The sequence below is a fragment of the Mustela nigripes genome, chromosome 9, assembly GCF_022355385.1.
Source record: "Mustela nigripes isolate SB6536 chromosome 9, MUSNIG.SB6536, whole genome shotgun sequence".
Classification (NCBI taxonomy): Eukaryota; Metazoa; Chordata; class Mammalia; order Carnivora; family Mustelidae; genus Mustela; species Mustela nigripes.
The window spans coordinates 1,892,008-1,903,769 of NC_081565.1; the positions used below are offsets into that span (position 1 = coordinate 1,892,008).

Below are 11,762 nucleotides of genomic sequence, written 5' to 3' on the forward strand. Positions count from 1 at the left end.
GCCCGCGCCCCCGGCGCCCCGCCCCCCCCCGGCGCCCCCGGCCCCGGCCCCCCCCGCCCCCGCGCCCCCGCAGAAGACCAGCGACTGCTACCGCGTGGACGACGACCTGCCGGCCAGGTTCAACAACCCGGCGTGGTTTCGGGGCTACGGGTGAGGACGGGGTCGCGTCAGGGGCCGCCTGACCTCGCAGAGGCTCGGGCGGAGGCTCCGCTCGCCAGGCCCGGACGCGGGCGTCCCCAGGTCCGCAGCCTGTCCTGGAGCCCAAGTCAAGGAGGGGTCGGCCGTTAGCACCCAGTGAGCGGGGATGCTGCGGGCGTCCCAGCGGGGTCGGGGTGGGGGCTCCCAAGGGCAAGGTGGCCGGGAAGCCCCGCCCCCCGCTTTTGTGCGGGGGATAAGCCTCGGTCCTCTGGGCCGCGGGGAGCCTCTGCGGAATGGGAATCGGCGACCCCCCGCCCCGCGCTGTCCCCTGCAAACCTCAGACCCGCAGCGGCCCGGCCCTCCCGCACCCAGTCCCCTCTGCAGCGCTGGGCGCGAGGGCCCCTCCTCATCCTTGCGTTCCGAGAGAGGCCGCTGGGGCGCGGAGGGACAGCGTTCCCCCAAGGTCCGGTGGCCTAAGGCAGAACTGACCTGGGACTCGCAGCCGCTCCGTTAAAGTCTGTCGGCGCGAGAGACCGCGGACGTGTCCCCCAGGCGCCCAGAAGTGGAGGGCGGAAGGAGAAGGGCCGGAGGGTCTGCGGCTGCGTTTTCCTTCCGGGAGGTCTTTGGGGCTTTGTCCCCCTTGGGGAAGAGCTGGGGTGGCCTCGAGCAGGGGAGGCTGAGCCGAGCCCCACGGAGCGCACGTGCACAGGCGCATGGCCACCCTGTGGCCTTCCCAGCAGAGCTCCGCAACCAGACGTTCTGAGGCTGCGGTCTGGGCGTCCTTAGAGGAACTGCAAACAGGCTGTTTCTTACCGCCAGGACCAAGAGGGCCGTCTCGGTGTACAGGACCAGTAACGCCGTCTACGGGAGCAGAGCCCCCACCGTGCACGAGATGCCGGTAGGTGGGAAGCCTGTGCATCCCGGAGCCTCTCCCCATTCCTGGGGAGGGCAACACACCATGAAGGGGTAGTGGGGAGGGGCACCAAGTCCCAGCATCCCAGAGTGGGAGGGGGCACATCTGATCCTTCCCAAACAGGGCAGGGGATAAATAAGTGATGGAGCGACTTCGGCAGTGAAAGCTTTTACGGATCAAAAAGGTGCCTGCGGACTGGTGAAGCCATCCCGGGAGACTGGCCCCCGTCACACTCAGGCACCATGACCTCTGGCACCTTAGGGCAGTGAGTTCTGAGGTCAAGAAGAGAACAGCTGCTTTCTTTCTGGAATAATACTTGATTTTAATTAACCTGTGACCTTAAGAGGCAGTACTGGCTCATGTATCTGGTTACACAAGCCCAAGGCACACAGGTGGACATGGGGACCTGTGCACCTTTGCGGACTCCCCACCCCCCTTTTTGAGGTCGACTTCACAGTCTGGTGGTCTAGAACCCCCTTCTAAAATCCTCCTGGTGCCCCTCCTGGGCCAGGTGGAGGGCCAGTGGACGGGCATGGGCATCCCCTGCATACCCAAGACAGTAGCGACTCCCATTTTGGGGCCTCACTCCACAAGGGCAGTGCCTCCCCACGCCCCTGGGCTGGCGGGGTAGGGGCATCAGAGATGTTTTAAAGCCCTAAAGGGATTCGACCCTGCAGTCAGGGTTCAGACTCACGGATGGCTCTTATAGAAGAAAACATTGAAGTTCAGAGAGGTCCGGTAACTTCTCCAGTTGGTAGGAGCAGGACCCCGGGGGTCACGTGGGACAGGCCATCCTTCTGTCCGCCCACGGGGAACGCAGGCACTGTCGATGATTATTCCCAGACCTCGGGTATAAACCAGCATGGTCTGGGCGAACTAGGCCATACCCCGCACCCTGGCTTCTCTGCTTCCTAGGAACAGAGATGACATTTTCTTGCAGATTCTTTTCTTCCAGAAATGCCCGTCGGCTGACTACTCAGGTGTGTTCCAACACCCCATTAATCCGAGTGTTCCTTTTCACTTCCAGAAAGTATTTTATCCAAATTCGAGTAAATTTTCCAGACAACTTGCAGCTGGTGGAATGTTCCGGAATAATACCCTCAACGTCTCCATGGAGAAGAGCATTGTGACGGGTCCCGACAACTACATCACCCCCTACGACCGGTTCAACTTCCACCCCAGTTACAACGTCAGCAAGCCCTCCATCTGTGATTGGCCGGCCTCCTGACCCCGGCGGGGTGTCTGAAGCGTCACCCCCGCTCTCTCATCACCTGCCCAGTTGTAGGACAGACTTCACTGCTTTCCCTGAAAACGTTTTTACTCTTTAGATTAGAAAAACACGCAGACGGGGCTGTCAGGCCCTGTTTGTTCTATTTTATGTCTAAGATGGAAAAGATGCTAATGGCTCGACTTTTCATTAAAAATGTTGCTACATTCTGAATTCCTGACTCACCGGGAATCAGGGAGCAGGACCGTCGGCGTCCTGGGCCCCGCGTCGTGGCCCGAGCCGGGAATGTCCGGGTAGCCGTCCCCGTGTCTCTCCCGGGAGCCGTCTTACACTCATCACAAGTGATGGAGTGGGTTTCGGTTCCAGAGCTCCCTGGCGGAAATCCGCACCAACTCTGGGAGGCCGCAGTGGGAGGGTTGGGTGCCCTGCTTGGGGGCCTTGGGCGAGGCCAGAGGCTGTGTGGGGAAGACCCACAGGAGCCACTGAGGGGCAGGCGGGGGAGGCCAGATGCGTGGAGGCGGTGATGCGTACGTGGGACTTCTCTCTGGGGGTTCACTTTCCCTTTTCATACCAAGTTAAAAAACCAGCAGGCAGGGAATGACCCACGTCTCTCTGTAGTTCCTGACCCACATTTGCTAGGATGTAGCGAGCGGGTTCTCCAGGAGGAGGGTTTCTCTGGGCCGGTGTCTTCTGCAGACCCCGCGCCCCACCTCCCTGCCCGAGCGTACAGTGTGTGGGTCGTGGGAAGCCTGGGAAGCACGGGCTCCTGTGACGTCATTGTTCCCTACCACGGATGACAGCCCATCCCACGAAAATTTTTGTCCCATGAAAGTGGGGAGAGATTAAACCTCATGCCTGCTTATTTTTTCATTAAAACCTTTTTATTATTAATATGCAAAAGTAAACATTTCGGCAATACTCTTAACGTCCACTTTGGGATGGAAATGGTGTCCACAGAAAGTCAAACACTCTTTTTTTAAAAAACATTTTATCTATTTTTTTTGACAGCGACACAGCGAGAGAGGGAACACAAGCAGGGGGAGTGGGAGAGGGAGAAGCAGGCTTCCCGCCGGCCGAGCAGGGAGCCCGATGCAGGACTCAATCCCCGGACCCTGCTAAGGAGGTAAAGCCCGATTCTGGTGTCCTTAACGGGATCCTCTACATAGAACAAGGGTATGAAAACAGCGGTACCTTTGATAGAACACAAATGCCCGTCTTCCCGAAGGACCAGGAGCGTCTCCAGCTCAGGCTCCCGGCCTCTGGGTCCTGCGGCCGGGACAATGGCCCTGCTCCCGTCTGCCCACTAGGGTTTTGGAGGATTTTGACTTCAGCCCCTCGGGTGAGCCCCAGCTCTGCAGCCCCTGGGTTGGAGCCCACCTGGGATGTGCCCAGGGAGGTGGGGTTGCGGGCTTTGGACCCTGGCCATTTTAGCATGTTTTCCACCTGGAATCTTGATGCGGGGAGAAGGGTGTGTGGGTGGGCGGGCTCATGGAGGGTGGCAGGAAGGCGCCCTGGGTTCCCAGGCAGCTCGACCCCCCGGGGGTGCTGTGGGGGGCGGGACACCTCCACTCTCTGATGTGGGTCCTGACGTCTCTCGAAGTTCTCGCCGCGGTCAGAACAGTTAGCAGAGCAGGGCGCACAGCATCTGCCAACAGCGCGGCCAGGAGAGGCGGTCTTCACCCCCGAGGAGGCCGGGCCGCGTGGGGCCGATTTTTCCCACCACGAGATGAAACCCCGAGAAACAGGGCTTCCGAAGGCCTCACTGACTGGTCCCTCGGTGCGGCCGTGGGTGGGTGGAAACGGGACCCGGGACACGGGACATGTGTTCGCACGGACACTGTGGACTTGTGCCCGGCGGCTTTCCGCCTTTCAGTTAAAGTCACTCGGAATGCGCGGTTCCAAACAGATAGGAAATGTGTCAACCCTGGGGAGCACCTCTCTGTTGAGAGCACGGAGAAGCAGAAGCCCCACAGATCCTGCAAATAAACTGTTCCCCGCTCCAGATCGGCCTCGCCCAGAGCAGCCGCGGCCGTGGTTTGCAGTGGTGGACGGTGGGGGCCTTCGGCAGGCCCTTCAGTTACTGTACAGGGACGGGGAATCGAGGCGCAGTGACTTTCCTGTCTTTACAGGGGCGCCTACGGGGCTAGCAACTTAAATGCCTGGCTCCCCAGTGCGGGTGCGTCTCAGTTTGGGAAAACCTGCTGACAAGTCAGAGTCGGCACCTTGTCTGTGGAAGAACCCCCCCTCTGCAGGCGCGGGCGCGCGGGCGTCCCCCCCTAACCGCCAGGGCCCCTCCCCTCCCGCCTCCCAGACACCCGTGCCCATTCTGGAAAGATGCAGTGAGTCCCAGGATGCCCTACGGGAAGATCAGGCCTTTCCCCTTTACATTAAATGAAGGAACCTGTAGCCCTGGACTCGGAGACTCCTCCTTCCCAGGGACGGGAGTGGGTGGCTTCCTAACGATCAGTTGGACTTGGTAACGCAGCATCCCTCCGACTGCGTGGGAGGGCGAACCCCTGGGTTCCGGAGCTGCAGCTCCCGGCCTCTGCTAATTCGCTGCGGCGCCGGGCTCCACTCGCGCCCCCGCTGCAGCCCTGCCTCCAGACAGGCTGCAGGGACACCTCTGCGCCGGCCCCAGCGTGCGCCACAGGTGATCTGGGCTGGGGGCGCAGGAGCAGGAGGGTGTCGGGGGTCCCGGGCATGGGCCCGTGCTGCCCAGGAACTACATAGCATGGGGGTCGGCCCCGTGGGGGTCACGGGAACCCGGGAGGCAGGAAAGAGGCAACGGCCAAGGGGGCCGGGTCTGGGGGAGAGCCAGCAGGGGCGAGGGGTGCCCAGGGCTAAATGCACAGGTGGGCCCCCTGACATCACCCCACAAAGGCCAGTCCAGGGAAAACAAGCTTCGAAAGCTAATTCGTGAGCAGTGTTTGATTTATTAGCGTTTTTAAAAACCCAGTTCTTATGTACAAAACAAGCTGATTTTTGTTTTCAAGTGTGAAGACCACTCTTTAAAAATTAAATTTAAAGCATGGATTACACGAATTGAACTGTTTCCTCCCAGAAGCACCTAAGTGAGTAAGAACTGGACGGGCGCTGGCAAAGGCGCCTGCACACGTCCCGGGCAGGCTGCAGCGTGGGGGCAGGGGTGCCGTGCGGCTAAATCCCGGCAAATTCACTCGCGTGTTCAACGCCGGCTAAACTGAGCTGCAAAGTCAACCTTGCTCTGAGTCCATCACAGCCAAACGGCAGTGGAGAGCCATAAAGACTGGGGTCACTGCTGAAGTCTGCTGGACGGCCGCACGGCACCGCCGTGACCGCTGAGCGCCCGCCCCACGGGTTGCCTCTGAACAGAAGGCACGGGGAGCCCCGCTCCTCTCCACCCGGCAAGGCGCTGCAGCTCGGCTCAAATACACCTCGAGGCCGGGCGCCCTGCCCCTGACCATGCACTGCGCGGGGCCAGTCCCTGGTCCTGCCTGGGGAAGGCAGGCTCTGGGAAAGCCACCAGGGGTGTCTGCTGGGTGTTGTGAGCCCACCTTGATGAGGCCCCGGTCCCGGGAGGGTGCAGGGCCTCCTGCCGGGTGCATGCAGCGTTGGGCACCAGAATCGGCCAAGTGGCTGGATCCTTGTGTGTTCCAGTGCCCAGGCCAAGAGGAGGACATTGAGAACACACACGTTGTCTGTTACCCTTCGGATCTGTGACTAAGACTGGAGAACAGTGGCTCCCATAAAAAAGAGCTTTATTGAGCTGCTAGAATCACGCAGGGGTCGCACAGGGCTGGGTGTGAAATACCACCGGCTCAGGTGTGGACCTCGTGTGCCGCCGAGGCCTCACGTGGCATTTCCACATGCAACAGGGGACGGCCAGTCGTGCTCTCACTGGCCTTTGTGCTTTGAGATGTTTTCCAATTGAGGCCACAAGTGTAGAGTCCAGAGGCCTCACTCTGGCCTCGTGGGCCAAGGCGCCTTTATGCTCCAAGTGCTGTTCGGCAGCTTCCCAGTGGAGACTTCTGCGGGTGCCTCTGTGATTCTCAGGGCGGGCTGGTGGCGACTGCTACCTTCCCGGGCGCAGCCAGCCCTTCCCAAATGCAATTGCCCTGAACTATCAGAGTCAGGTCACGTCACCCCTGGCTACGATGGTCCCATGTCTGCTCGTCTCACGCTTACCTGCATGCCATGGAAAGCCACGGCGAGGCCCGGGCCTACAAAATCGAACAACAGTTATTTTCAAAAATATTTTTTACAGCACTTAAATAATTTACAAAAAAGCTACAAAACTCAAATATTCCAGGACACATCCGTTAAGTAACCCCATCGCTCCCAGTGGACGGAGTATGTACAGGGCGGTGCAGAGCAGCCTCCGGGTTCCGTCCCGGTGTGGGGAGTGTCACACACACGCATGGGCACAAGCGGGTCTGCTTCCCAGGAAGACGGAGCCTGCGAGCGGCCTCATGGCTGGAGGGCTTTGCCCTTGGCCCCCGGGCCGCCGCCCTCCTCCACGGAGGTGTCACTGAGCTCGCTGGAGTCACTCCCCAAGGCCTCCTGGGCCTGGCTGCCTCCGCTGGTGGCCCCCCGCCTGTACCTCAGGTCTAGAACGTCCTCCTCGGAGCCCGAGTTCCTCCTGGCCTGCAAACCGCACGCCGCCTGGGACTTCCGGCCGGGCCAGTGTCCCCCCCCTTTCTTTGTTAGCAGGGGCGCGCCTCCAAACACAGGGCTGTGGCCGGCCGGGGTCTCTCTGAAGGCTGAGAAGGCCGGGCCCTGCAGGGGCAGACTCAGGGGCGGGCTGAAGACGCCGGCCTGCTTGCCGCCCCAGGAGACGCTCTTCCCAAAGTGGAACAGCTGTGTGGACAGCAGGGAGGAGAAGCCCGAGAAGGGCAGGCCTTTCTTGGGGTCCTGGCCCTCTGGCCCCTGCTCTCGCTGGCCGCCGAGGCCCCCTCTCCACACAGCCTCTCTGCCTTCTGGGCTCAGCGCCCACGTGCTCTGCAGCCCACTCTGGTGGGCGAAGTTGGCCCACGGGAGGGCGAGGCTGGCCTGCGGGCTCCCTAGCCCATCTGCTCCCGGCTTCCGAGTCCGTGGGCTCTGGCCCTGGGTCGTCACAGCAATGGCCACGCCGGGGCTTTCTGCCCGGGTGCCCGCTTCGGCTCGAGCAGGCAGCGAGCCGAGAGCACGTTCCCTGGCACGCTCGGTCCCTCTTGGGCTCTGATCTTTGTGGGTACAAACCAGTCGCCGACCAGCAGCCGACCCTTTGGCAGACAGGGCCCCCGCCGTGCTGGTGTGCCTGGCCACGGCTCTGGGGAGGCAGGCCTGCTCTGTTCGGGGGCCGCTCCTCCCGCCTGGAAGGAAGGCTCTCCCCGCACCCCCCGGGCCTCCGGCCGGTTGAGGACCGCCCCTGCCCCGCTGGCTCCGCGTGCACACCCCGGGATGAGGGGCCAGGGTGGGCGCCGGCCCCTTCCGGCACGGCAGCTCTGGCCTGGGCACACTCCCCATCCGTGGGGCGGCTGGGCCCCCTCCTGGGGCCTCTGAGCCACTCCCGGACTCCTTCGCCTTTTCGGCCAAGAACTTCCTGATCTCCAGCTCGATGCTGTCATCACTGTCCACAGAGCTGCTGTCCTCGGGCGGAGGCTGGGGGCCAGGGGCTGCGCCTTGAAGTCCGCAGGTGGCGGCTTCACGGAAGAACAGATTCCCTTCAGACGCTCTTCTCCGGAGCGGGAGGGCCGGGGGCACATCGCCGGGGCCCGCACTGTCCGCTGCGGTTCTCTCCGGGTCTCTGCAGGAGAGGCTCAGGGCCTTTTTCCCCAGGTTCTCCCTGCTGTCTTTTTTGGGCTTCGAGAGGCAGCTTTTCAACAGGTGGGGGCTTCTGTCCGTCCATTCTCTCCGGAAGCCGCCGAGTTTATGCAAGAACTGGGGCTCGGTGGTGCTGAACCTGACCTTCCTCTTGCGCGCGGCTCTGGGGTCCCTCCACCTCTTCTTGAGCCTCCGCCTGGACCGCAGGAGGTCCTTGATGGCGGAGTCCAGGTCCTCGTCACTGTCCAGGGAGCTGCTCTTGTCCTCAGAGCTGCCCCGCTCACTGGCACCCTGTGCTGGGGCCGTGTTCCCGTGGCCGGGCCACAGGCTGCCCCCGGGACCACCGTGCTGGTCGCCCGGCTCACGTGGCCTACAGGGGATGGGCTGGCCCTTGCTCTGGCCTTCTGCCCTGGGGGCCTGGCCAGGCTGTGCGCCTGCTGGGCTGTGGTCAGGATCCCGGGCGCCCTCCTGCGCCGTCTCTCTCGCTTTCTTGGGTGTGGACGGTGGCCCGGCATGGCTGCCTCCTCTGCGTTTCCTTTTGCAGCTCAGCGACAGGCCCAGCGTTTTAGAGCTGGGGACCCCGGGGCCAGGTGGCGGTGCTGGGCTCAGAGTGGTCTGCGGGCAGCTCTCCGCTCGGGCCAGCCAAGCTCCTGACTGTGCCTTCAGGGCCAGGAACGTCCGGATTTCCTGCTCTATGCTGTCATTGCTGTCCACGGAGCTGCTGTCCCCATCACAGCGCGAGGGCACGGTCAGGGGGCAGGAGAGTGGGCTGGCGGGCAGGGGTCTCTCAATGCCCACCGCGGGGGCTGGCAGGATGGTTTTGGAAATGTCCAAAATTGCTTCGGCACACATCAGCTCAGCGGACGTGTCTGCCCGGCATGGCGGCCGTTCCGCAAGCTCGGGTTCAGCAGCTCTGGGGTCTCTGGGTGGCTTGGAGGGGTGGGCAGGGTCAGGGCCACCTGGGCTGAGGTCCACGGCCTTTGGGGCCGTGGGCTTCTTCCTGCCTAGTGTTTTCCTGCGGGTTTCAGGCAAGGCACCTTTTGTGGCATGGCCTGTGCTGCGTGTGGGAGGGCCAGGCTCCTTCCCCTCTCCGAGCAGCGGTCCGGGCGGTGGGTCTCCGCCTGCCTCCTTCCTTTTCTCCAGCTGGTACAGCTGAATGGCCTCCTCAATGCCGTCATCGCTGCTGGAGCCGGACGCCTTGGACACCAGGGCTGCGCTCTTGGCTCGCTTGGCCCTCCGCCCAGGGCCCCCGCTCCTCCTGACCGCGCCTTTATTCTGCGCTGCTTCTGCAGGGCGGGGGTCCGCGCTCTCTGGCTCGGCAGTGGCCTTGGACTGGAGGCCTCGGGGCCGTGCGCTCACCTTGGCTAGCCTGGGAGGTTTCCGGAAGAGAAAGTCTTTGCAGGCTCCCATCACTTCCTGCCGATGTGTCTTGCCCGTCGTCTCTCTGCCGGATCTAAATGCTGATCTGACTGCATTATCGCTGAGGTCTGGTTTCGCGTCCACAGAAACGTCGCACCTTGGGGTCTCGTGCTGCCTTTTCTCGTTCAGAAACTGTTCGATCTCTGCCTGGATGCTCTGCTCGAAGGAGTCGTCGCTGCTAACGCTCACCGGGGAGGCGGAGCCCCGGTCTTGGCTGGCTCCCGCGCGGCTGCCAGGGCTGCCTCCCGGGCTGGGTGCCGACGTTGGGGGACACGGGGCGATCAGGGCGCTGCTCAGAGGAACCTCCGGTCTGGGCCGCCCGCCCCGCTCCGTGGCCCCGCTCTTCGCCTTCAGGTACTCCTGGATCGCTTCCTCAATGTCCCGGTCCACGGAGTCGTCGCTGTCCGAGTCCAGCACCAAGGGGCCAAAGTCCGCGGTGTCCTCCTCCCTCGAAGGGACCAAATCAGTGCCGAGACCACAGGCAGTAAACGTCGGGGTGGCGGCCAGCCTGGCGTCCTGGCCCTTCTCCGCTCTCTGGCTTCTGCGCACGGCAAGCTCATCGCTCATGCCCGGAGCAGCCTGGTCGCCCCGGAGCGCGCTGATGACCATCCGCACTTGCGCACTCACCGGAGCTCTCGAGACGCCCTCCTTCGGCTCCGAGAAGCACCCAGGAAACCTAAAGCTTCCTGGTGTGCCGAAGGCCTCCCATTTGGACTGGAGAGCGACCACAGGAGGGGCGTTCATGAGGAACATTCTAGCGGACGGGGAGGGGCGTGCAGAGTGGCGGGTCTTTATTCTGCTGCTCCTTTCACATCCTGGATGGAAAGAGAGGACGCTGGTAGGATGCCATTCTGCTGGGCCACGCGGCCACGGGGGAACCGCCCGCCGGGCCAGAGTCCAGAGGGCCGGGTCAGAGGCTGATGCCAGGCGAGCTGGTGGCGCCGGGCAGGTCACTCATGCTTCCTGGCCTTGATGTGCTCTGCGGCAGGGGGAGGCCGACTACGGAGACTGAGTGCGGGACCGCTCTGAGCCGCGGGCACCGTGTTCACGCGGGACCGCACGCCGGTGTCCCCTCCAGGCCCACGCTCCTGCTCCCGCCGTCCATCTTCTCTGTGAGGGAAATGGGGTCTGGTCCCAACCGAGGCTGTCCGGAGGTGCCGCGCGATCAGGTCCACACGTGCTTCTCCTCGGGTCACAAAGAAGGGCTTCGAGACTCTAAGCGCCGCGAGACTTTGCAGGGTCGTTTCATTCTTGACGCGACAAACAAGCTCCTGAAACAGAAAGTGACGTGAGGTGAGCCATTAAGAAACAACTTCCCAGAACGTCCCGAGTCAGTCATGTTAAAGCCTTTTTATTAAAAATGTCAGAGGTGTAGCCGTCAGGCAGTCTCATGGGCCCGGACTGCTGTGTCTAGCTCATTAGCAGAGAAGCGGCCTGTGCTGCTTCTGTCCTGTGCCCTCTTCCATCCTGTCTGGGTACTCCGAGCCCCGCACCTCAGGCTGAAGGTGGGTTCGGGCTGGTCTTGGGAACAGCGTCTAGGCCTGCTCGCACACAGCCTTTCCGTTAGAGGTCAGGGACCGCCGCTGCAGAGGGGAGCGCTGCGTGCTCAGGGAAGGGTCACTTAGAAAGTGTGACGCGTCACATGACCATTCCTTCCTAACCTGTTGCTCCTGCCTCTCCTGACCACCCACACCCCCTCCCCAAAATGGGAATGTGGAGCACACGGGATGCCGGAGACCAGCTCTGAAGCACCTGCAGGCACAGGGAAGCGACCGCCACCCATAACAGTGCCATGCTGGGCTGTCACCGCCCTTGCAACCTCACCGGGTGGGCTGGAGTGGGCCTGCCTACTGGCTTTGCTTTCGACACAGGTCCTCCTCCACCGGGAGCTTCTGTCCCGATAAGCACATCATCTTGTATCTACACACTCGGTCCTTCCCGAGACAGTGTGGCCGGCCACCTGGGCACAGACATGCCCACGCAGGTGCCACCGACGATTAACCAGAGGGCACCGTGAATCCAGAAGCGCGCTCTTTGCTACTGTGGATTCAGGCCCAAAGAGTGAAACGGTCATGTGAAAGCATTTATTGCAATTCCTTGAAATTCTCTTTTTTTTTTTTTTTTTAAGATTTTATTTATTTATTTGGCAGACAGAGATCACAAGTAGGCAGAGAAGCAGGCAGAGAGGGAGAGGAGGAGGAAGCAGGCTCCCTGCTGAGCAGAGAGCCTGATGTGGGGCTCGATCCCAGGACCCTGGAATCATGACCTGAGTCGAAGGCAGAG

The 11,762-nt window shown here is 62.1% G+C and overlaps 2 protein-coding genes across 2 annotated transcripts in view; one reads left to right on the top strand and one right to left on the bottom strand.

Annotated features, from left to right (window-relative positions):
* Positions 1 to 28: 28 nt before the first annotated feature.
* Positions 29 to 2,492, top strand: PIERCE1 (piercer of microtubule wall 1; the record flags this gene model as incomplete). Its single annotated transcript, XM_059412129.1, has 3 exons — positions 29 to 150; positions 958 to 1,036; positions 2,079 to 2,492. Coding segments are annotated over 3 exons (402 nt in total), but the record flags the coding sequence as incomplete, so codon positions are not given.
* Positions 2,493 to 5,192: 2,700 nt separating this feature from the next.
* PPP1R26 (protein phosphatase 1 regulatory subunit 26) overlaps positions 5,193 to 11,762 on the bottom strand; it is an 11,778-nt gene continuing 5,208 nt past the window's right edge. Inside the window, exon 2 of the mRNA XM_059410354.1 lies at positions 5,193 to 10,750. Within this exon, the coding sequence (XP_059266337.1) occupies positions 6,726 to 10,232 (3,507 nt within the window). The 5' untranslated portion in view covers positions 10,233 to 10,750 and the 3' untranslated portion in view covers positions 5,193 to 6,725. The remainder of the gene's footprint in view (positions 10,751 to 11,762) is intronic.